The sequence below is a fragment of the Globicephala melas genome, chromosome 2, assembly GCF_963455315.2.
Source record: "Globicephala melas chromosome 2, mGloMel1.2, whole genome shotgun sequence".
NCBI classification, from domain to species: Eukaryota; Metazoa; Chordata; class Mammalia; order Artiodactyla; family Delphinidae; genus Globicephala; species Globicephala melas.
In genome coordinates, this window is record NC_083315.2 from 35,600,632 (window position 1) to 35,626,237 (window position 25,606).

The 25,606-nt window shown below is 46.4% G+C and overlaps 1 protein-coding gene across 3 annotated transcripts in view; it reads left to right on the top strand.

Moving 5' to 3' along the window:
• The window catches only part of HOMER2 (homer scaffold protein 2), a 93,321-nt gene that overhangs the window by 45,903 nt on the left and 21,812 nt on the right, over positions 1 to 25,606 (top strand). For all 3 annotated transcript variants that reach the window (XM_060293788.1, XM_060293787.1, XM_030878511.2), the window contains exons 2-3: positions 3,430 to 3,586; positions 12,438 to 12,569. In XM_060293788.1, coding sequence (XP_060149771.1) covers positions 3,430 to 3,586; positions 12,438 to 12,569 — 289 coding nt within the window. The remainder of the gene's footprint in view (positions 1 to 3,429; positions 3,587 to 12,437; positions 12,570 to 25,606) is intronic.

Consider the following 25,606-nt stretch of genomic DNA (forward strand, 5'->3'; position numbering starts at 1 on the left):
CGGGACCAGGGCTGCAGCCACTGAGGGTATGGCCAGCTGAGCCAACCGTGTCTCCCAACGTCCTTGCATTTCTGGTTGGGGTCCCGCCATGGCGTCACTCCATCCCCAGAGCTGAGCGGACAGATTTGGAGATGGGGTCCTTCTTGTCTGCATGCTCACCTTGACCTGAATCATGGGAAGCAGATGACTTGTGGCTTTGGCTTATCCGTGGTCAGAAATCTCTACCAGCTTCTCTTGTCTCCCTGTCCCTCCCCCACCATCCCTCTCCACCTTGCTTTCCTCACTCCCTCGCTCCCGTAGGCCTCAGGCACACAGAGCACTTTCAGAAGGTCGCTGCTTGACCACCACAGGCTGCTGTCTGTCCTGACCAGAGCACCTCTGCCTCTCCATGCCCCTCCCCCCAGCCTTTGCACCCAAAGATCCTGTTCTCTGTCCCTCTGTTGTCCCCTTCACGCTGTGGAAGGATGTCTTGAAGTCGTTTCCGTCATTCTGGAGGAGAGATGACAGCTGTAGGGGTGACTTCTTCCATTATTTCTAGAGTGTCTGATAATGTCTAATGTGAGTATCTCCCCAGATTCCTAGAGGATAAAAATCACCTGTAGCTCTTGTTAAAAATAGAGCTACCCAGGCCCCATCCCTGGACAGCCAGGTTCCTGCCGGGATAGATTGGGGCCCAGGAATTTGTATTTTTACTAAATGCCCCAGCTAATTCCTCTCAGAGGTTGAGGAAACACTGGTCTAAAGGTCCTAAAACCTAGACCCAGTCCCTCTTCCCCGGTGTGGAGAACACAAGGGAAGAACCGAAAGTCTGGCTCCTTCCCCTGGAAGGGCTCCTGGGTGACCATGGGTCCCTGCCCAGCTCGTAGTGCTCTGTAAAAGAGAGGCAGAGATTTTAGCATAATTCAAGTCCTTTTTTTAAATTGAGGTATAATTGACATATTAACATTATTTTGTTTCAAGTGCACTACGTAATGATTCAATATTTGTACACATTGCATAATTCGGTTCTTTTAAAAACCTCTTCTGTATTCCTGCCCTTTCAATTGCTCCCTCCTCTTAAATATGCAGAAGAATTCCCTGTGAGCAAGTGCTTTCTTTTATGGTGCTGTACTTGGATGATTAGCAAAACATGGTGCCAGGGCTGCAGTAGCACAGCTGGGGGATGCAGATGTCAGGCTTCCCCACGTGGGTTGATTAGGAGGGCTGGTATTCACAGGCACACACGTTCCCCCACGGGCTGGCCCCTCTCGACAACAGATGCAGGAAATTACAGTGAGAATATTCCTTTTGTTTCTACAGCTGTTACCCTGCGGCTGGAAGGGTGTTGATTTAGCATTGAGTGGGTGGGTGAACTTGGTCACTGTTGAGGGAAGACAAACGCCCTAGTGATCCACACCCCAGAGGCTCTTGCCCAGCTCCTGGGACCTAGAAGGGAAGCTTCAGGGGGCTAGGAATGCTGGGCTGTGTCCGTCTGGAAGGCTGGATTCTAGTAACAGCTGCATTGAGGTAGCAGGAAGAGCATGCCCTTGGCTTTTATTGATTCAGAGAAATAGTCATGAAAAAGTTTCTGCGTTTATCTACATCCACAACTGATGGTTAATGCCAGTATTCATGGTGTTATTCAGTATTCCTTGCATGAGGCTCAAATAAATAGTAATTTGCTTTTCTAGGAAAAGGTTTCTCTCTTTAATGAGCCTTCTTCTATAGCCAGGATGGGTTGAAAGACAGCTTTACCTAAAACCACTCCATTGAGAGACGGGAACACTTAAAATTCACTTTTCCTTTTGATCTTATTTTTTGTTTCTGCTTGGGTGTCCTCTTATGTCATCTCTTTGACATTATGAGGATTAAAAAAATTTAATTTTTCTGATTTTGATTTAATTTTATACCTCTAATAAGTGCTTATTAAATCTATAGTATTTTATGAATGATGGGATTATTTTCACATCCTGCTGGCTTCCCCCCACCCATTTTGTCTTATTTTGGACCACTTAAAAGGATTTTCAAGCCAGTTTGCCTGAAGACCCTTTCTTCAAAAATAATTATATTAAAAAAAATTATATTTTGTAATGAGTCTATGATTTATTTTGTGTTACTCTGTGAAGTAGATACCTTAAAATATGAAATGCAGTGAAATCCATTACAATTTTTTTTTTTTGGTAGCTATATATATATATATTTTTTAACATCTTTATTGGGGTATAATTGCTTTACAATGGTGTGTTAGTTTCTGCTTTATAACAAAGTGAATCCGTTATACATATACATATGTTCCCATATCTCTTCCCTCTTGCGTCTCCCTCCCTCCCACCCTCCCTATCCCACCCCTCTAGGTGGTCACAAACCACCTAGCTGATCTCCCTGTGCTATGCGGCTGCTTCCCACTAGCTATGTATTTTACGTTTGGTAGTGTATATATGTCCATGCCACGCTCTCACTTTGTCACAGCTTACCCTTCCCCCTCCCCATATCCTGAAGTCCATGCTCTAGTAGGTCTGTGTCTTTATTCCCGTCTTACCCCTAGGTTCTTCATGACCTTTTTTTTTCCCCTTAGATTCCATATATATGTGTTAGCATATGGTATTTGTTTTTCTCTTTCTGACTTACTTCACTCTGTATGACAGACTCTAGGTCCATCCACCTCACTACAAATAACTCAATTTCGTTTCTTTATATGACTGAGTAATATTCCATTGTATATATGTGCCACATCTTCTTTATCCATTCATCTGTCCGTAGACACTTAGGTTGCTTCCATGTCCTGGCTATTGTAAATAGAGCTGCAATGAACATTTTGGTACATGACTCTTTTTGAATTATGGTGAAAGGAATCCAAATCGGAAAAGAAGAAGTAAAGCTGTCACTGTTTGCTGATGACATGATACTATACATAGAGAATCCTAAAGATGCTACCAGAAAACTACTAGAGTTAATCAGTGAATTTGGTAAAGTAGCAGGATACAAAATTAATGCACAGAAGTTTCTGGCATTCCTATACACTAATGATGAAAAATCTGAAAGTGAAATTAAGAAAACACTCCCATTTACCATTGCAACAAAAAGAATAAAATATCTAGGAATAAACCTACCTAAGGAGACAAAAGACCTGTATGCAGAAAATTATAAGACACTGATGAAAGAAATTAAAGATGATACAAATAGATGGAGAGATATACCATGTTCTTGGATGGGGAGTTGCCTTTTAAGCAAATTTCTCATTAGGCCAATTGCCCCGCAGCCTCAGGGTGTTGGGTTTCAGTAACTACTCCGCTGGTGTCTCTTTTTTTCTCCTCTCTTCCCTTTTTTTATTTTAATTGTTCTCAGGCCTATGTATCTTTCTCCATAAATGATTAAAATCTTAGGTGGCTTAGAAATTATAAATTATACATAAAGTTCCATCAACTCATTCGCCTATCTCTCCTCTTGCAGAGAACAGCCCATCTTCACCACCCGAGCCCACGTTTTCCAGATCGACCCCAACACCAAGAAGAACTGGGTGCCTGCGAGCAAGCAGGCCGTCACAGTCTCCTACTTCTACGATGTCACAAGGAACAGCTATCGGATCATCAGTGTGGATGGAGCCAAGGTACCATCTCGCCGGCTCACTTGAAGTCACTTATTTTCATCAAAAGCAATAGGATACATTTGAAAAGTGGAGGGAAAAGGGTGCACCCCAAAACCCGCCACCTTAACAGAGATGTTATTGTTATCATGTCTTTATAATCACAGATCCCGCTTTTTTCTTTTTTCATTTAAAATTATGGCCAATTAAAAAAAATTTCCCTGTTAGCACGCTGTCTTCATAACTAGCATTTTAATGCTATTTTAATAATTCCACCAAGGACCTATAATGTCCTTAATCTCTCCCCTTATGGTTAGCTACTGAAGTGGCTTCCAGTTTTTTACTATTATAGATAATGAGCATCTTCATGAAACAGATAACCTCATTTGGTCATCATGCCTATTGCTTTTTGGATATGTCCTTAGGATAGATTTATGGAAGTAATGTTATAGGTCAAGATATTAACGCTTTATGGCTCTTGATGGTTATTACCAAATGGCTTTCCGAAGAGTTCTGTCTTCCAGCATGTATGAGAATGCCAGTTTGTTGCACCCCCGACAGCATTGGGTATTGTAACTAGTCTGGTTTTGGTGTTATTAGGCATGGGAGTTGAATTTTATTAAATGGTTTTGGAGTATTTCTTGAGATAATTTTTTTCCTGGTGTTTTCATTATTCTGCTGTCTTCCTCAGTATTTTTGCCACATTATGATGGGAGCAGAATAAAGAAGGATTATCAGTAGACGTATCACCAAGTTTACAAAAGAAAAAAAAAGTAGACTTGATGCTTTATAGTTTCTTTTCTGTCTTTAATCTGTATTCATCCTGATGGACATTTTTACATGGATAATCTGCTCTCACCTGAAATTCAGTGTATCTGAAGCTGAATTCCCCTATTTGCCCTCTAAACCACCTCTCCATTTTCACTTCCCAGTCACTTGTTGCTGGAAGGAAGGAAGGGAGGGAGGGAGGGAGGGAGGAAGGAAGGGAGGGAGGGAGGAAGGAAGGAAAGAAAGAAGGAAATGGAAAAGCACAGTCATTCCCTTTTTAGTTGGTAGAATGAATCTGCCTTTGAAGTGTGTCACGTTTATACCTAATGCTTTGTTTCAAGGCCATAACTCTTGTCCTGGTACAGTCTTGCTCAGACTGTTGCAGTAGCCTTCTGACTGGCCTCCTCTCGCCTGCAATCTGCCCCTAGGTCAGCGTTCCTGGGGAGTTGGGTCAGGGCTGGGTAGAGGAATGGGGCCTGGCTGTGGGCTTCTCCCTCCACAACCCCACAACCACAGAGCAGGAGGCATGGGAAGCCTCCGCTGACCAGGGTTCTGATGAGCGCTCAGGAAGTGTAGAAGTGCCTGGTGCATAGTAGATGGGCACCTTGTGTTTGAGGATTGACTATCTGAGAGATGCCTTTATTATTTCTTTTCTTCTGGGAGACATGGTGATCTGGCGGTTGTATTACCACTTTCCTTCTCTGTGCTTTTGAGCTGGAATCTTCTCACCTCTTGCCAGGATGTTCTGCTAGCAGTGGTGAATCAAGCCGACTTGCTTTCTTTTATCTGTAGATTCTGTGAGTTCATCCGCCATCCCTTGAGATGGGTTTGCACTTCTGTCAGTTGAGTTATCCCAGGACAGAGTGGGCTTAAATACAGATAAAGTGCATTTTATCTGTATTTAAATACAGATAAAATGCACTTCCTTAGAGGAAGCGCTTTAGTCCTATTAGCTGGGCTTTGAGTAATTTGTCAATGTGTCCACTGCGTTGTACGGGTCTGCAGCTCCTGAAGTCTGTGACAGTGGTGGGGTCCGAGCCAAACGAGCTAGCTCTGAGAAATAAGGTGGGTGGAGGAGGGTGGGCTATCCCCCCGGCTGAAGAATAGAGCTAGTTCCAGCTCAGTGCGGGGGATCCATCAAGTTATGGAGTCACTTAAAAAGTGGGAATTGGGAACCTAGGCTGTGGGGTGCCACTGGAATCCAGCAATGGAGCCTGCGGCCCTCTGGCCACGCCTCCTAAGCGCCACACCACCTGGCATTCCAGGAGCCCACCCAGAGTTCCTGCTTTACTAGCGGGGCACAGGCACTGTGACGGGGCCTTGTTCAGCGAAAGGGAGTGTCCTGTGACAGAGCATCAGGCCCAGGGGAGTGGGTAGGGACCAGCCTTAGTGGTTTAGTCCCTGTGCCTGGCACTTGGGGCCGCGGGTGGGTGGCAACTGTCCTGCCCTGAGAACTGGAGCACAGAATACCAGACAATGGTCCCCAGGCCTCCTCAGCTCAGCTGGACCTTGCCTGGAGCTGCTCAGCAACAATGTGCAAAACCAACAGGCCGGGTCTCGGTCAGATCCTGTGCCTCCAGCCGCTCCACAGGTCAGGTGAGACATGGAGAAGGACCCCCGGATGGTGATTTCCCCAGAGTGGTAGCAGCTCTTGACACTGCCCGGTCTTCTGCACCTTCCTCCTCCCCACCCACGGCTGAGTTCCTGATCCCCCCAGCCCCAGCTTCTGCCCTGCCCCAATAATCCAGATGGATCTCCTTCCTCCCTAGGGGCTAGAGTAGGGCGCCGTCTGCTGACCTGATGCCAGTGCCGCGCTGTCCCAGGGCCCTTGTCCGCTGCCCCTCTGCATCCCACCCCTGCCTCTGGATCCTCATCCTTGCCTTCCACCACGTTGGGACAACCCCACTTTGTTTTAGGCCTTTGATTCCAAATGTTAAAGGAACTAAGATGACAGATGGTCAGATGCTTTTAGCCTTTGGGGTGGTGTCTTGGCTACACCTCTGACCTTGGGCAGTTCTAGGACCCCCGGTCCTGCCTCTCTCTCCTGGCCTGGCCATGTCACGTCTTCTGCTTGGTGCTTCTGGGCCAGCTGTCCCTCCCAAGGCGGGAGGCTGCTGCGGTCTGGAAGGGGAAGCCTGTTCTGCCCCTCCCAAATGGAGGAGTAGATGTGCTTCAGGAACAGGTTGCTGGTGTGGAAGGGACTTGGAGGTGGTTGCGAGCAAAGACCACAGTGGACTCGGCCGCTGAGTCAACCACGGGCAGCCCACAGAGCATGGGCCCCCCGTGAAGGGAGGAGGTGCAGCCAGCAGCTTTAGCAGCTATCGTTCCACACCAGGCATAACAAGCTCCTCTGCCCTGTCCGAGCGTTGGTCGTGCTCTACTTGGGGAAGGATGCGGGGGAGCCCTCTCCTTTCCCTGAGCGCCTTTGGTGCTGCTCATCGTAGGAAAAATCTGTGTGCAGACCTTTTCTTCCTTCTTCCAAGGAAAGTATTTCATGTGTCAGTCGCAGCTGCTGCTCAAGACATACGTGGGTGGGAATACTGTGGTGCGTAGCTCCAGCATTGCCTGGGGGGTTCTGTGGATCCACGTCTGCGTGTGTGGGGCTACCAGGAGACTGTGCTCTTCGAGGAACGGGCCTGGCCCATCTTTGGAGTCTCAGCATCAAGCTAGAGTGGGCCACGCCATAGACATGGGTGGGTGACGAGGTCAGGCCTGGCCACATCCTCTCCAGGCCTGCAGGAGGTGTGCCGTGTCCGCAGCGGGACAGTGGGCAAGAGTAGGATCACCGCCAAGAGGGAACCAGGACCAAAACCTCAGAATGTCACCCAGGGTCAGCCCTGTGCATGGACAGGTGGGAGCCACATGAGGGGTCTCCCAGCTTCCCAGAGCGCTGATGTGAGCCATCACATCACCGACAGCCGCAACCAACAGCCGTGTGACTGATGGTGAGTTTTTGTGCAGAACAGCCAACTCCATTTCCAGAGCATTTGTGAATTGAGCCGTCGCAGCACTTGATTTCATTGTGCTGTTGGCACTCTTTACAGACTGAGTTAATCATTGCCATCCTCGTGAGGAATTGCCTGCACCTGTGGACAAGACCTGCCTGGAGCAGGTGCTTCTCCCGGGTGCTCTGGATGGCTCCCCTGCCCTGGGTTCTCAGTTATTTATAGGATCCCAGAAGCCTATCTTGGAAGAGACCTTAGAGGTCATCCATTCTACAGATACTTAGCAGCACCCGCTGTGTTCTGCCTAATCACAACGGTTTGGAGGATATAAGCCTCTGAAACTCTGACTTGTTTGGTGTTTTGTCTGGGAATGTGAAATTGCTTTCAAGAACACAGTCAGGGTCCCCTCCTCCACCCATCAGTATAGTTTCCTCTTTTTTTTTTTGGTCATTGTTTGGTTTTTTTTTTTTGATGTGGACTTTTTTTTTTTAACATCTTAATTGGAGTATAATTGCTTTACAATGGTGTGTTAGTTTCTGCTGTATAACAGTGAATCAGCTATACATATACATATATCCTCCCTCTTGCGGCTCCCTCCCACCCTCCCTATCCCACCCCTCTGGGTGGTCCCAAAGCACCCAGCTGGTCTCCCCGTGCTATGCAGCTGCTTCCCACTAGCTATCTATTTTACATTTGTTTGGTGGTATGTAAATGTCATGCCACTCTCTCACTTCACTGATGTGGACCATTTTTAAAGTCTTTATTGAATTTGTTACAATATCGTTTCTGTTTTATGTTTTGGTTTCTTGGCCATGAGACACGTGGGATCTTAGCTCCCCAACCAGGGATAAAACCCACACCCCCTGCATTGGAAGGTGAAGTCCTAACCACTGGACCTCCAGCGAAGTCCTTAGTTTCCCCTTTTGGATAAATACAGAGCACCTTCTGTTAAAGGAGCAGACATATGGAAGGTTCTCAGCACACAGTAGGATTTTCGATGAATGTTGGTTTCTCTTCTTCCCTGACTATGGTTTTAAAAAACAAGAATAAAAGCATCTATTCATACCTTTTCTGGAAGCAGGCAACAAGTCTTTTAATTGCTGTAACATCCCCAGCCTCTTCTGCGTTCTGACTTCCATCTCCGTGGATTTGGGGACTTGCCCTGAATAGGAACCAGGGGGCCTGCCTCCAGCTTCCTCTGAAGCCGGAGCTGCACTAGGGACTGGAGGAGCTTAGCTTTTTGCTTCTTCCAGGTACCTCTTGGTTGCATGTGCTCTGTCCATTGTCTGAGAAGTGGGTTCCAGTGATCTGCAGGAACTGAGTCTTTTACTGGGGAGTCTCTTTTTCTTTTTTCTCCATGAACGTTTCAGAGAGAATTCACAAAAAAGAGGAAGCGGGTGGGCATAGGGGTCGGGAGCCCATATTAAAGGTTGTGCTTTAAAGCAGCCCCTTCATCCTTCTGAGCTTCACTTTCTAAGGGTGCTCCCCTGCCCCCCGCCCCCCCCCCAACCCGGCCTTCCCAAGTCCCCAGGGAGGCACCAGTTCTGGTCCTGCTGAGTCCGTCTGCTTCATCGAACACCCACGCTTGCCCTTTCTCTCCACACCCAAGGCCTCATTCTTCCTTGTTCCCTCCTGACTGTCCCTTCTGTATGCCTTCACTCCTCAGGCCCTGCCTTCGTGCTTCTAAAGTCATTTTCTACCCAGGCCTCTTCCCTTGAAACTCTGTCCCCTCTTGCTGGGTGACATCCTCCACTCCTGTGACCCCAGAGTCTGCTGAGCCTCCCCCCCTCTTACCTGAGGCCAGAAACCACAGGTCCAGCCACTTCCTCTGCCCCCAGCACAGTTTTCCAGTGTCCCCATTCACAGGGCACCGCCTTCCCTTTTCACAAGCTTCTGCTCACACGGGGGATTCGTCTCCCTGACAGCTTTGTTATAGCTTTGCATGTTTTTTATTTTTAACTGTTTATCTGTGCCATTTAATGTCTGATAACAAAGCAAATACTCATGTACCCAACACCCAACTGAGGAAGTCTGTCCTTTACTAGTCCTTCAGAAGTCCCTTTCTGGACCTCTCCCTAATAGAGGCACCTGCCGTCCACCCTGCAAGAGGTTACCACTGTCTTGAAATTCGTGTTAAACATTCCCTTGCCTTTCTTTATACTTTTGCCACTTGTGTATCTATCCCTAAGCCAGAGGTTGGCAAACTTTTTCTCTAAAGGGCCTGACAGTAATTTTCTTATGAGCTGTACAATCTCTTTCACAGCTCTTCAACTTTTCTTTTGTATCAATAGCAAGGAAATGGCCAGAGGCCAATATGTACATGAATGGGTGAAGCTGTGTACCAATAAAACTTCATTTACAAAAACAGGCAGGATTTGGCCTGAGGGCTATAATTGTTGACCCTTGCCCTAAATATATTATTTAGTTATGCCTGTTTTTGATTTTTACATAAATAGAATCATACGGAGACCTATACTGTATGTCTTCTTTTGTGACTTTTTTTTAACTTAAGTTTTTGTCGTCATCCGTGCTGATACCTATAGCTTTGGTTAATTTTCACTTCTAGGTAGTATTTTGTTGTATGAATATACCATAATTTATCCATTCTGCTGGTGGTGGACATTTATGTTTGCAAACACTGCTACTGTGAACATCCTTGTGCATTTCTCCTTGTGTACCTATGCAAAGGTTTCTCTCAGATATATACTTAGGAGTGGAATTGCTGGGTGGTAGGGAATGTGCATTTTAAACTTTATCAGAGAAAGCCACATTAGTTTTCAAAGTGATTTTGCCCATATGTGAGAGCACCCATTGCCCCACATCCTCACTCCCACCCTTGGTATCATCAGACATATTTTGAATTTGGTGAGTATATAGTAGTAATGGTAATGCAGTTTCCACATTCCTAGTGACATTGAGCTTGTAGCTTATGTCCGTCAAACTCAACCTACCTCATTCTCTCCAGTCTCACAAGAGAGGGTTCCATTCACCTGCGCAGAACTAAGCCTCCCTCAGGTCCCATCTCCTCACCCCCACCTCCAGAATATCCCTCCCATTCACACAACCGCACTGGGCACTCAACCGTAGCAGACCCAGAGTAGACAAAAGGTCCTATGTGTCCACTTCCTTTCACTTCTTCTTGCATGCTTGAGGAGGGTGAAAGTCAGAAATGAGTCAGAGCCTCAAAGAGAAACAGGCAATAAGGTGGACTCCAGGTGCAAGCGCAGTTAGCCAGAAATGATTTGGGAACCCAAGAGGAACACGCACAGAAGGAATGTGTCCTTAGAAGCTTCGATCTGCCCAACTTCTCAGGAGGACTTGGTGTTGGTGGGCTGAGCCAAGGGTAGCACAGGACAGAGTTTCCATGTTAGTGGGAAGTGAAAGAAGAGGGTCCTGGGATTGACCACTTTTTAATGGCTTGATTGCCCCAGCTGTCCGTCTTGCTGCTTTTTTTTTTTTTTTTTTTTTTTTGGTATGCGGGCCTCTCACTGTGTGGCCTCTCCCGTTGCGGAGCACAGGCTCCGGACGCGCAGGCTCAGCGGCCATGGCTCACGGGCCTAGCCGCTCCGCGGCATGTGGGATCTTCCCGGACCGGGGCACGAACCCGTGTCCCCTGCATCGGCAGGCGGACTCTCAACCACTGCGCCACCAGGGAAGCCCTGCCTCCATTTCTTGATAGTGTCCGGTGACAGCAGGCAGAGCTCTTTACTAACTGTTGCATTCAGTTATCTGAAAAACGTGTGATAAAAGTGTCTTAGCTCACACAGTCTTGAGAATTAGAGGAACTAGCACAGGAAGGAAAAGCAACCTGGAGTGCAGTGAAGGCATCAGTGCTTCATAGCTGGGGCAAGAACAGGAGAAGCACGTCCTACAGAAGCTCAGAATACAGGACTTTGAGTCAGACAATCTGGGTTTTACCTCTAGGCTTTGCTACTTGCCAACTCAGTTTCTCCTGTGAAGTGAGGGTGGTAGTCATACCTCCTAGGCTTGTTGTAAGGCTTAAGAGCTGATCTAAGTAGTTTTTTAGTCTTCAGTAGTTTAATATTCAGGCTGCCAAGGATTTCTGCCGAGTGAGCTTGTTATTGATACTTCATAACACTGATCGATTGTTTAGTGATTACTTACATGTCTCTACCCTCTTCGTGACTACCTGCAACTTGAAGACCAGGAATCTTGACTCCTTCCTCTTTGTGTCTTTGGTTAGCAGAATACCAGGCATATGGTGAATGTTCAGTGAGTCTTTGTTGAATGAATGAATGTACTGTGTGCTGGATATCATCCTTTTACCTCCACGTTCATCCTCTACTCTTCTTCACCCTGCTCTGGTCCCTCAGGGGCTGACCCGCAGATGACATCAGTGGGCTTGTGGGGCCTCTGGCTTCTGGTTGGGTTTGGCCAGTGGCGGGAAGTCAGAACGGCAGAGGCGAGGGCATTTGTCCCACTGGCTCCCCCTCTTGTGAGGTCACCATGTGCCAGTGTGTCCCTCAACAGAAGGTCTCCTCTCTCATTAAGGGAGCCTGTGCTCCATGACTCTCTCCTTCCACATCCCATAGCCTCTTCACCCCCTCATCCTTTAAAGCCAAGGAGAGGTGGCAGCAGCTAGCACCAGGTCCCTGCACTGTCCATACACCCAGCTCACACCTGTCTAATTAGTCTGTAAATTAACCCTCCACAAATTATCCCAATTAGAGTGTACCTTTTCTTTCCCGTGGGGAAGCAGCCAGCCCCCATTGCTCATGGAAATTTTAAATGGTTTGAGCTGGACCCCGGGGGCTCCAGGCACTTAAAAAGGTCGGCAGCGTGGCTCTTCAGAGGATGTGTGACATGGCTGGCCGTTAAGGGCAATCGGATGTGCGACAGCTTTGGGGAAAGAAGTAGCAGTTTTGGAAACTGTTCTCTACCTAGGAGAGACTTTCTCCCACTGATAACCTGTGAGATCTTATTTTAGGCTGACTGTCTGTTTTTAAGTCTCTGCAATTGCCTGTTATCATGGTTGTGTGTATATGACTCAGCGTGGGATGTGCCAGGAGAGGAAGGACCAGATATAGCAGTGGGGATGCAGGCTTTACCTACTAGCTTTGCCAACAGAGGAGTTTTTAAGGAGTTACTCTGGTGTCTAATTCAGTGTTTAAATGTCGACTCTTTGGGCTGTTTCGCTGCAGGTGATCATAAACAGCACAATCACACCCAATATGACTTTCACCAAAACATCGCAGAAATTTGGGCAGTGGGCCGACAGCAGAGCCAACACGGTGTTTGGTTTGGGGTTCTCCTCGGAGCAGCAGCTGACAAAGGTAATGTGGTCCTTCCCGCAGCGCCGTGGGTGCCGCGTCCAATGCTCTTCTCATTCAGTAGGTAATTGCTTGCTGAGGGATCCGGTGCTGCTTCTACTGGTTGAGCAGATTCCTCTCTGGCCTTCAGTTTTCTCCCCTCTGGCGCTGCAGGGCTGCCAAACCAGATGACCTTTTAGAAACATCAGTTTCCTTGAAAATGGAGATGTTGTTTAGAGAAGGAAAACATCTCTGACAATGCTGCTTCACAGCCTGAGGTGTAGCCTCAGGACGCAGCCTTGCCAGTCGTTCCTTCCCCAGGTCCCCTGCACCCAGGGTGGGGTGTGTCTGACAGCCATCAGTGTCACTGACTCTGGTTGGAGCCCTCAGAGAGGGGGAGTAAGGTGACTCACGCTCAGTAAGAGTTTTAAAAGGTTTCTGCTCCCAATTTCCAACATGCATGTGGGGGGCGGGAGGGGTACCCCGAAGCACCAAGCACTTCTCAGACCCCAGATGGGTGTCCTGCGATGCAACTCGATTCTGACACTGCCTGCCTGGAGGAATCATCCAATCCCACAGGTGAAGGGCTCAGTCCTGCAGGATCCCCCCAACTTCAGACTTCAGTTGTAAGCCCAGGGTGTCACCTGTGCTTCTGACTAACCAGCTATAGATCAGAGGTTCCAGTGACCCCCTCCTAAGGTTCAATTAATTTGCTAGAGCTGTTTATAGAACTCAGAGAAACATTTTACTTACTAGGTTACCAGGTTATTATAAAGGGGTATAACTCAGGAACAGCTGGATGGAAGAGACCTAGGGCAAGGTATGGGGAAAGGACGGAGCTTCCACGCCCCTGCTGAAGTCTGCCACTCTCCCCAAATCTCTACATGTTCACCCACCCGGAAGCTCTCCAAACCCTTCCTTTTAGGGTTTTATGGAGGCTTTATTAATTAGGCATGATTGATTCCATCACTGACCACTGGTGATTGATTCAGCCTCCAGCCCTCTCCCCTCCCCTCTATTCATGATTGGTTCCCCTGGAAACCAGCCCCCCCATCCTTAGGTCCTTTGCAAACAAAAGTCACCTCATTGACATAAACCCAGTTTTGACAGAAAGGAGCTTGTTATGAATAATAAGATACCCATTTCACCTTTATGGCTCTGAACTCAGAACTGAGGACAAGAGACCAAATACTGTGACAAAAGATGCTCGCATTGCTCTTAGCGTTCAGGAGCTGTGAGCCAGGAACCGTGGAGGAAGACAAGATATATATTTCTTATATGTCACAGGATCATAAGTTCTTAACTTGGAGCCCCCACAACCCTTAAAATGTCACACAGTGTTTTGTGTGTGTGTTGCTTTTTTTCTAGGGAGAGCGTTTATAGCTTTGCTTTGCTTTCCAAGGGGTCTGGGACACGCTCTGTGGATAGTTAAAAAGATGTTAAGGAGCAGAGCATGACTGACCACAGACTTGGAGAAGCCCAAGGACCGAGGAAACAAACTGACCACCTCTGAGAGGCCTCACCTGGCCGATGGAAGGGGCCAGAAGCTTGTTTTAGGAGAATAGGCTTCCTTTTAGGATGGTGGAGAGTCCTGTGTAGGTATTGAAAATGTACTGGTTAAAAGCAAGACTGACTAGGGACTTGCCTGGCGGTCCAGTGGTTAGGACTCCGCGCTTCCACTGCAGGGGGACCCGGGTTCAATCCCTGGTCGGGGAACTAAGATCCCTCGTGTCTCAATGCAGCCAAAAAAACAAAACAAAAACAAAAAGCAAGACTGCCTAGTTTATGTGACACAAGAACTTACTGGAAGACTATCAGAGTATCTCAAGGAATCCAAGAGAGAGTTGAAAATCCAGGAAGGGCTGGAGCCAGGCTGACTTTGGGAATCTTGGCTAAAGGAGTTCTAGACCATAGCCTTGACTGTCCCACTGACTGCTGGGCGGGTGTTTATTGAGCTCCTGCTGTGCCAACAGCATGCTGGGCACCAAGGATGCAGAGCTGTGGTCCCGTCCCCAGAGGGCCTTACGGAATTCCAGACGCCTGGGGAATTGACAGAGCTGCTTAGTACAGACTTGGTTGCTTGGGTTCCCTGTGTACACTAAGGACTGTTTTCACAGGGGGATCAGGATGAATCAGGCAGCCACCCTGGCAGGAACTTGCTAAATGCATCTTTCATTTGTCCACTGTGTGTGCATGTGTGTTTGTACACCACATACACACGCACGTTTCTAAGGAGGCCTCCAGCCCACAGACCCAGCCACAAACAAGCCCCCTAAGGAAGGGTACCCCACAGTCTGTCCTCCTCTGCATCCCCACCTATGAGGATGCTGTTCCCTAGAAGCCCAAGAAACCCAAAATGGCCTGGTGGCACGCCACACATCCTCTTAGGCCACCCACTCCTAGAAGCATCCTTTCCTGGGTACTAAAGTCTCCAGATCGCCAGGGCTCAGCAACATGGGGCAGGAAGCGGAAATCTTAAGGGTAGCTCGTGGGGTATAAACATGGGAGATGTCATCTCCATCCCTGATCCCTCAGTCCCTGGACTGAGGCTCTGAGGAGAAGCATCACGTCCCACAACTCTGCCAGATGTGGTGTTCTAGCGGGCAGCACAGCAGAGTTCTGGAAGGCCTGCTGCTTCTGCTGATGAGGTTTGTGGGAGGACCAAGAATCCCGTGGCGAGTAGACCTTGCTTCATTTCATTTGCAGAGAAGTTGATTGGTTGGTTGGAGGTGGTGCTGTGTGGTACAGAAGGCATTAAGTAAGTTTGTGAGTCGGGGGGCCGGGAGGCATGACAGTTCGTAGTATACGTCTGTCCTGGTGAGGGTAAATTACTGTGTGCTCTGGAGGAAGGGCCCTGCGTAATCAGCTTTCCACCAGGGAGCTGGCTGGTCACTTAGGAGTGTGATGCAGAATCAGGGCCTCAGGGTGGGTCACTGCTGTTGGCAGTTGATACTCAACTGGGCCAGAGGTCAGGGTGGCCATGACAGGAGTAGGTATTGTCAAGGCCACGCCACATTCTCTCCCCGGCACCAAGGCCAGTGTGTCCCTAAGCCTTTTGAGCAAGGGCCAGGCTGCCTGGGGAAGAGAATGACTGGGTACCCATAGAGCAGCCTTCCTGCCCCTAGTTCTAAGGATTCTTTTTGCTGGAGGGTGGAGGCTTCAGAAGAGCGTTGTCTTGGTCTGTTCAGGCCATTATAACAAAATACCATAGACTGGGTATTTAAACAACAGCCTCTCACGGTTCTTTTTTTTTTTTTATAATTAATTTTTATTGAAGTATAGTTGCCTTACAATGTTGTGTTAGTTTCTACTGTACAGCAAAGTGAATCAGCTATACATATACATATATCCCCTCTTTTTTGGATTTCCTTCCCATTTAGGTTACCACAGAGCACTGAGTAGAGTTCCCTGTGCTATACAGTAGGTCCTCACTAGTTATCTGTTTTATACATAGTATCAGTAGTGTATATATGTCAATCCCAATCTCTCAGTTCCTCCCACCCCGCTTTCCGCCTCAGTATCCTTATATTTGTTCTCTACATCTGTGCCTCGGTTTCTACTTTGCATAAAAATGGTATAAGATCATCTATACCATTTTTCCAGTTTCCATGTATATGCGTTAATATGTGATATTTGTATTTCTCTTTCTTACTTCACTCTGTATGACAGTCTCTAGGTCCATCCACGTCTCTACAAATGACCCAATTTCATTCCTTTTCATGGCTGAGTAATGTTGCATTGTATATATGTACCACATCTTCTTTATCCATTCCTCTGTTGACGGACATTTAGGTCACTTCCATGTCCTGGCTATTGTAAATAGTGCTGCAATGAACATTAGGGTGCATGTGTCTTTTTGAATTATGGTTTTCTCAGGGTATATGCCCAGTAGTGGGATTGCTGGGTCATATGGTAATTCTATTTTTAGTTTTTTAAGGAACCTCCATGCTGTTCTCCATAGTGGCTGTATCAATTTGCATTTCCACCAACAGTGCAAGAGTGTTCCCTTTTCTCCACACCCTCTCCAGCATTTATTGTTTCTAGATTTTTTGATGATGGCCATTGTGACCGGTGTGAGGTGATACGTCACTGTAGAATTGATTTTCATTTCTCTGATAATTAGTGATGTTGAGCATCTTTTCATGTGCCTCTTGGCCATCAGTATGTCTTCTCTGGAGAAATGTCTGTTTACATTTTCTGCCCTTTTTTTTTTTTTTTGATATTAAGCTGCATGAGCTGTTTGTATATTTTGGAGATTAATCCTTTGTCAGTTGCTTCGTTTGCAAATGTTTTCTCCCATTCTCAGGGTTGTCTTTTTGTCTTGTTTATGGATTCCTTTGCTGTGGACAGCCTCTCATAGTGCTGGAGGCTGGAGTCCTGAGATCAGGGAGCTAGCATGGTCAAGTCAGGTGAAGGCGCTCTTCCAAGTTGCAGACTGTCAGCTTTTCATTGTATTTTCACATGATGAAAGGAGGGCAAGAATGCTCTCTGTGGTCTCTCTCTCTTTTTTTTTTTTTGCGGTACGCAGGCCTCTCACTGTTGTGGCCTCTCCCGTTGCAGAGCACAGGCTCCGGACGCGCAGGCTCCGGACGCGCAGGCTCAGCGGCCATGGCTCACGGGCCCAGCCGCTCCGCGGCATGTGGGATCTCCCCGGACCGGGGCACGAACCCGCGTCCCCTGCATCGGCAGGCGGACTTTCAACCACTGCGCCACCAGGGAAGCCCTACGGTCTCTTTTATAAGGGCATTATTCCCAGCCATGAGGGCTCCATCCTTATGACCCAGTCACCTCCCAAAGGCTCCACCTCCTAGCCCATCCCACTGAGGGTTAGGATTGCCACATATGAATTTGAGGGAGACACAGACTTTCAGTCCATTGCAAGCATTCATGGGGAACGTGAATATCTCCAGGCTCTGGTTCGATTTGGGACCATTGTTGTAGCCATTTCCCAGATCTCTTTGTCACTACCCCTCCAGCTTGATTTCTTCCCAATCCCTCCCATGCAGCTAGGCCCTTTACCATTTCCCCAGGGTTCAGTGTAGACTCCAACTCCAGGTCACCTCTCCTGTGCACACCGGACAGTGAGATGTTCCACGTCGTGCCACAGGGAGGATTTCCCTTTTCCATCATCCTCCCGACGACGGGAGGAGCACAAGCAAAATCCTGACACTGTGTGAGGGAAGCTGCAAACGGTTCACTGTTAACAGGGTGCCCAGGCGTTGGGGGTGGGGAAGGCTGATAGAGGCCAGCTGTTGGAAGGCCTTCTGTGTCATGCCAGAGTTTCTGGACTTTATCCTATGGCCTGTGAAAGATTTTAAGCCAAGGAAAAAAATGATCAGATTTTCATTTTAGGTGGATTTTTTTTCTGGCCTCAGGACAGATTCGCTTGTGTTAGTCCAGATCAGAGATGATGAGGGCTTGTGTACGAGTTGGAGAGATTTAAGAAATACTGAGGAGCTAAACGGGTGGCACTCGGTGAGCCGACGTGGGAGGCAAAGACTGGGGTGGGGATGGGTGGATGATGTGACTCCATTGTTTGAAATGAGGAAGAGGAATAGGTGCTGTGAGGATCGGAGTGAATTTCTATAAGGTGGAAGCAAGTATGATGGTGAGTTGTTGAAAGAATAATTAAGCAGAGCCTCTGTCTGAAGAGGCTCTTGGGGATTGCCTGCCTTTTCCCTCTGAAGAAGTTCCTGGTGGGGAGAAGAGGGGTTGTGGGAGCCATGCCTCCCCTGCCAAGTGTCTCCTATCCAGACTGATAGGCCTGGAAGCCTCAGACTGCTGGGCAGGGTCAGATGGGGGGCTTCTGTCAGCAACAGGGTCCTGGCTGGGCCCACCTTGGCTCAATGGCCCCTGATCCCACGCAGGGCTGGAGTTCTTCACGGAAGCCTGGGATGGTTTGAGGGTTACGCTCAGCTGCCTGGAACAATTTCTTCCATCTTTGGGGGACTCAAAGTAGCTAGGAAGGATAAAGGGGTAACATATCAATGAAAAGAGTTGAAAGGAGGGAGAACTCAGCACAAAAATGAGAACCAGTTGTTAAAGTTCCATTCTTTGTGCCCCTGAGAACTGAAGAGACCTTGGGCTGCACGTGCTTCCAGGTGTGGCCACTCCTAATTTTTCCCAGACGGAAGATGTCCTATCATTAAAGGGGAGTGCCCTGTCTTCCCGAGTTACCCGGCCTCCTCCAGCGGCATTGGAGTCCCGCTTTGCGACTGTGACCTGCCATTGTCACAAAGCCGTACCAAAGAAGCCCTCAGATGTCTCCTTTTTCAGAATGTTTCAAATCAACTTGTCCCCTTCCCTTTGAAGGGAGCTATTAACTACACACTGATCAATTACCATGATGTGAGGCTGGCACTCTCGACAAGTGGCAATTAGCACAGAGGAACTTGGGCCTAACGGGTTCCCAAGGTGTGTTGCTGAGAGGACAGCTGTGGCTGAATGTTCTCGACTTCACAGAGCAACCACCCACAGACCTGAAAGGGGAATTGGTCATCAAACACTATAACTAGGCTAGAAAAAGGGACCCCAGTGTGGGTGTTTTCATTTAAGAACACTTCTCTTTTTACCCCCCAGGAGGAAAATAGATAGATACCTTTGTCTTTACTGCTCCCTTTATAAGGACCACTTCACACCAAAATCCAGAAAGTATTACAGGGACACTTTCTGCTCTTTATATAGGCTTTCCAAAACGACAGGAGCTACATTTTCCCAGAGGTAAGCTGGGACTCTGTCCACCCGCTGAAGAGGGCATAACGCCTCAGCCTACTGAAGAATGTTGAAAAGGGACTTACGTGTTCTGACAAAAGGAAGGGCTTCTGAAGAGATCCAAGGAAGGAGAACCGAGTGTAAGAGTGAACCAGTTGTTAAAGTGTAGATGATTTCTGGCATATGACCTTGAGATGTTTGTCTCCATCTCATTCATTGCAGGCAGAAGGAAACACATTCTGCCACGAAGCGGAGTGATCCAGGGTGGACTTGCTAGTGCTCTGTGATTGGTCCATCTAAACCCTGACCCATACGTGGCATTTGCTTTTGACCCTTTTCAGTTATGTCATTTCAAATTCAAATTTGTGTTCTGATGCTCACTTCATTAACTCAGTGTAGTTGTGAGAGCATTGCTCTATCTCCTACCTTTGTGATTTAAAGGCTAATTGTTCTTTCAGTGGGGGATATTGATCATTCTTTTGATATGTTTTAGTTAGAATGTTTTTGGCTGCAAGTAACAAAGAGGGCTTGTGCTTTTCATACAAAAGAGAAGTCCTAAGGCAGGCAGTTGCCAGCATTAGTACAGTGGCTCCGTGATATCGGGTGTAGGGCTCTGTGTGTTTTGTTTCTTTGACTGTCCTTTTCCTCATGATGATAAAATGGCTTCTTAAGCTCGATCCATCACATCTGCATTCGTGGCAGGAGGGTGGTACCACAACTCTCCCTGTAAACTCCCTTGGCAGATTTCTTTTTGGGATACTGTTATCAGTCTTGGGTCCCTAGGCCACCCTCCCACACCCACCTTCAGGAAAAAAAAATAGAGGCAGACAAATGTCTTACCATGGTCAGCTTAGATCAGTTCTCATTCTCTACCACCTGGGAAATGTCCTGCTCTAGACAAATTGAGATTCTGTTAAGCTAAGGGAAAAGAAGAAATGGATTTTGAATAAGCAAATAGGTAGCGTCTGCCCTAGGGTCTTCAAAGACCCAGGCCAAAAAAGCCACAAATGAAATAAAACAATAGTCTTTCATTTTCTATCATAATATATGATGATGATGATTTTGATTACAAAATTATTACCACACATTTAAAAACTATAGAAAATGATCCTAATAAGTAAAGACATGAGAATTTGGCTTATATTAAGAAACATTTGTGGTTTGAATGTCCTTTGATCCATGAGTTTTATTTACAGGAATCTATTCTAAGGAAATAATTGTAACTGCATCCAGAGAATTAGCTACAAGAATTTTCCTTGCAGCATCATTTATAATAGCAAAAACAAAAAGACAAAAACACCAGCCTAAGTGTCCAGCCATAGGAAATTAACTAAATAAACTCCAGTATATCCTTCAGGGTGATATTGTGCAGCAATTCAGGTAATGTAATAGACGATCATATAAGTGCATGGAAGTATTATCATATCGTTAATATCAAAAGTAGCTATAAAAGCAGATGTACAATATTCTATTTTTTAACGAATATGTGTAGTGGATGCATGTATACAGATAGGAAAAAATCGAAAGTTTATATGGTTAATGCTTATCTCTGGGTGATGGGACTATAGGTTTTAAAAAGATATTTTTTCCTAAATTATACTTACTAAATATACAAGCATGTGTGCTTTTTTTATAATAAGGGGGGAAATATGAGAAAGCTTAAGCCTTGGAGAGAGGGGCTTTTTCACCAAAGGTCGGTCATCTTGGCACCTCGCTCAGTGAGGACTGCTTTCATTCCAGCAGTTGGAGGCTGTGAGTGGAAACCTCCCATCCTTCTCCCAGGGTGCCCTGGATTGCTTCCAGTTTTTCATGATTATAGTTAATGCTAGGATTAACGTCTTTATATTGAGGGCCTTTTTTTTTTCATATTCCCAATTATTTTTGAAGAATAGTTTCCCCAAAAGTGATCTCACTAGGTCAGTGGGTAGGAACATTTTTTTCTCGTAAGAAAAACATTTTTCTTACGATACATATTTCCAAAATGCTTCTCGGTGGGGCTGTACCAGTCACAAGGCTGCCAGGAATACCTTTGCCAGCACAGGATATTATAATTGTTTTTAGCGTTTGCTAATTCAGCAGGCAAAGAATGGTGCCTCAGGATTTTGCCTTGCATTTCCAGCAAGGCTGAACGATCTTCTCTATAAATTGTTTACTTGTTGTTTTTTTTTTTTTTTTTTTTTTTGCGGTACGCGGGCCTCTCACTGTTGTGGCCTCTCCCTTTGCGGAGCACAGGCTCCGGACGCGCAGGCTCAGCGGCCATGGCTCACGGGCCCAGCCGCTCTGCGGCATGTGGGATCCTCCCCGAAGGGGGCACGAACCCGCGTCCCCTGCATCGGCAGGCGGACTCTCAACCACTGCGCCACCAGGGTAGCCCTACTTGTTGTATTTTTTATTCCTGAATTTTGCCATTTATCTATTGGGGTTTTCATATTTTCCTTTTCAATTTGTACAAACCCTTTCTATACTAAAGATAATGGCCCTTTTTCTGTTGTACTGGCCTATCTATAGATATTTCCCCCAGGCTGTTGTTTCCCTTCTGATTTAGTTTTTTTTTTTTTTCTTTTTATATTCAAAAGCTTTGAATTGTTAGGCAGTCAAGTCTGTCACTTTTGTGATTTTCTTTTGTTTCTTACAAGTTTAGAAAATTACCCTCTCACCCCTCAAGCAGAAGTCTGATGAATGTTCAACTCTGCTTGCATCCAGATTTAAAAAAAAAAAACTTACCCCTTTAACCCATCGTTGATTTATCATGCTACTGGTTCGCCTAAGGATTTAAATTCATTTCCCCTCAGTTTACCAAAATTATCTCAATCATATTTTTGAATAATTTTCTCCATTAATTTATGATTCCTCCTTTGTCATAGCTAATTTTTATATAAATGGTAGGGCCTATTCCCATAATGCCACCTCTTTTTAAATGATTATTTACCTAAAATGTATCTGATAGAGCTTATCCTACTTCGTTACATTTTAAGCTTATTTTCTGATAAAAATTCTTTTGATTCTCACCCATTTGAATATAAAACAAAATCCCCTACAGACTCAGAATTCCTTTGAGGACAGCAACCAAGTCTTTCTTGGGTATTTCAGTGTGCCCAGCACAGTCCCTAGCACGTAGAGATAACTAGTTAATACTTTTGAATGAATGAATTCACCCTTTTGTGGCATTCTTTTACTAAAGTTCGTGGTATTAAGTCCAGTCAAGGCCAGAGAAGCTGTGCTTCTCTCTGTTGAACCCCTATCGTACACCCAGCAAAGCCCCATCTCTCATCCTCCAGTGATCCGTGTATTAGTATCCACATTTCATAGATAAAGAAGCCAAGGTGCAGAGCAGTTCATTTGCCTGCGTTTGAAAGGCTGTTAAGTGTCAGAGTTGGGCATCTTAGCTAAGGTAGCAGTTAAGCAGGTAAATCATAGGGCCCCGGAGTGTCCAGCACTGGCTTCAGATGGCCTGTGTTCAGTCCCAGTGTGAACTTGGCCAGTTTCGAAACCCATCTGTGCCCCATTTGTATACTGACAGTAGTAAGAGGACCTCAGGGTAGCTGTGAGTGCATAGTAAGACTGTACATTCTAACCGAGTGTCTTATCTCATTTCTGGGAGTCGAGAATACATGTCCTTTTTTTCCCCTTTTTTGAGATGTTCTAGGCTGTTACTGTTCACAGGCGTGCCTTGGAGATATTGTGAATTTGGTTCCAGACCACCGCAATAAAGCAAATCTTGCAATAAAGCAAGTCACACAAATTTTTTGGCTTCGCAGTGCATGTAAAAGTTATGTTTACACTATACTGTAGTCCATTAAGTGTGCACTAGCATTATGTCTACAATAACAATGTACATACCTAAATTTAAAAAATACGTTGTGGCTAAAAATTGCTAACCATTATCTGAGGCGTCACTGAATTTTAGTAACAGCAAAGATCACTGATGGCAGATCACCATGAAAGTTTGAAACATTGTGAGAATTAGTGACAGAGACATGAAGTGAGCAAATACTGTTGGAAAAATGGTACCGATAGACTTGCTTGATGCAGGGTTGCCACCAGCCTTCAATTTGTAAAAAACACGGTATCTGTGAAATGTGATAAAGTGAGGTCTGCCTGTGTAGTAGCACTGTCACCTTGAGGTCCTATAAGGATGTGTGTTTTGACGTATATGTGACAGTTGTTCCTTGCCCCTCTTTTGTAACTGAGAAAAAGAACAGCTAAATAGTGAAGCTGAGGAGAGCTGTAAAATCAGAACTTGTCGCCCGGGCCCCTCATTCTGTATCTGCTATTCTAATCCTCAGGCCTTGTCTTTGCCTTAAAGGTTCCCATGGCCTGTTTTGGAGTTAAAGCTTTTAGAATTTTCTTTTAAAGAGGAAGTGAGTACAATTCTATTTTAAGGTAAGGGCATCTCTTTGCAAATGGAAAATCCAATCAATAAGTGTTTAGCAACTGCTGTGGACAAGACTCTTGGCATTCTTATAAACACCCGAAAGTAACTGGATGTGTGGATGATTGTGTGGAAATCAGATCTGGGCTCAAGTTCAGGTTTATTATTTACTAGCCATGTGACCATGGGCAAATTTTAACCTCTCTAAGACTCCATTTTCTTTTCAGGAAACTATACATAAGAATTCCCATCCTAGGGACTTCCCTGGTGGCACAGTGGTTAAGACTCTGCACTCCCAATGCAGTGTTCGATCCTTGGTCAGGGAACTAGATCCCACATGCGTGCCACAACTAAGAGTGAGCATGCCACAACTAAGGAGCCTGCCTGCTGCAACTAAGGAGCCTGCCTGCCACAACTAAGACCCGGCACAACCAAATAAATAAATAAATAAAATATTAAGAAAAAAAAAAGAATTCCTGTCCTACAGAGGATGGAGAGGAGCAAACAAGAGAATGTGTGTTAAGAAGCCATTAAACTCCTTACCTTGTAGATGTGCCTATGCTGAGGGTCTAGGGGAAGAGGGTACTAAGTAGGCCCACGCAAGACAAAACCGTGGGACACCTGGAGGGGCCACCATGATGGGTGTCAGGGGACAAAGAGAGAAGGGCCCATTGGAACTGAAGGTTTGTGCTCTGGGCTGAGTCTCCAAGAGTTGAGCTGAGGGTCATCCCAGATGTTCAGGGTCAGGTAGGAGGAGACAGACAGAATGGAGGCCCCCAAGCTCCATCCAGAGGCAACTTGTTCTGTCAAAGCCCGGCAGGGCTTTATTTGCTGACTTCTTTGCCACTGTCTCCTGCTACCCAAGTCTCGCCCTCTATCTGATACTTACACAGCGTTCACACCCCAGCACCTAACCTAGGGCATGGCCCAGCTCACGGTGAAAATTTTTGTTTGCTGAAGGTGTGAATGGTGCTCAGACCATGTTTGTTGACTGAATAAGCATGACCCTGGCTGATGACATGTCCAATCTAGTTTACAAGCAACTTCGAGTAAGACCCTGAGAGAAAGAGACCCTGACAGGCACAAGGACCGTCTGTAAAGAACAATGCTTTTGGTCTGGGAGCCTGGTGAATTGAAATGCTTGTGGGAGACAGCCAGCCCCACCTTCCTAAGCACAGCATGGGGAGACTCCATCAGCAGGTGTGTCTACTGAGAACCACATGCATTACCGTTTTCTTCAAATCACGTTTGACTTTTAGTTGATAGTGGGGCACAAAAACATTTAATATCATACCTTTTAAAAGTTGCATCTTTTAATGTCTTAATAAGATTGAAAGGCATTTATAGTGCCTGCACAAAATCTCTTCCGGGATAATGTTCATATTCCAAGTGATACTCTATCTAGTTCCTAGGTTGATGCAATCAGTTAAGCTTAGGAAGCAGAAAGATGGGGCAGAATACTCCCAAGACACTTACCACAGTACCTTCTTAAGTCCTTAGGTTTGGCCTGTACTTTGACATGATTTTTTTTTTCAAGTGGGCGTAGGTGTGCAAATCTAGAACCCAGAGCCTGTTCATTCACTGAACAAACTTATTTGTGCCTGCTCTCTGCCAGGTGTCAGGGGAGGGTGCAAAGAGGAAAAGTGTGGACCCTGCCGTCAAGGAGTTCACGACATGATGTTTTTACTTACGGGGCCCCTAAAAGGAAGGCGGGTGCTCTGTCCATCCTTGCTAGACCTCACGTCTTTTAAGCAACAGGTAATGTGATTTTTCTCTGACAGCTCTAGGTTGGTTAAATGAAGCCCTGTAGCTATGGCTTTATTTACAGGCCTGTGGGAGCAACACAGGCCAGCGTTGCCACACTGACCTTCTCTGCCTCTACTGGGTGCTTGGTGGACCAACGGCTATCACCCGGCAAGGTTTCCCAAAGCAGACCATCGTTGTTGGCTTTGTGAAGCACTCAGAGGGCGGCCTGTGC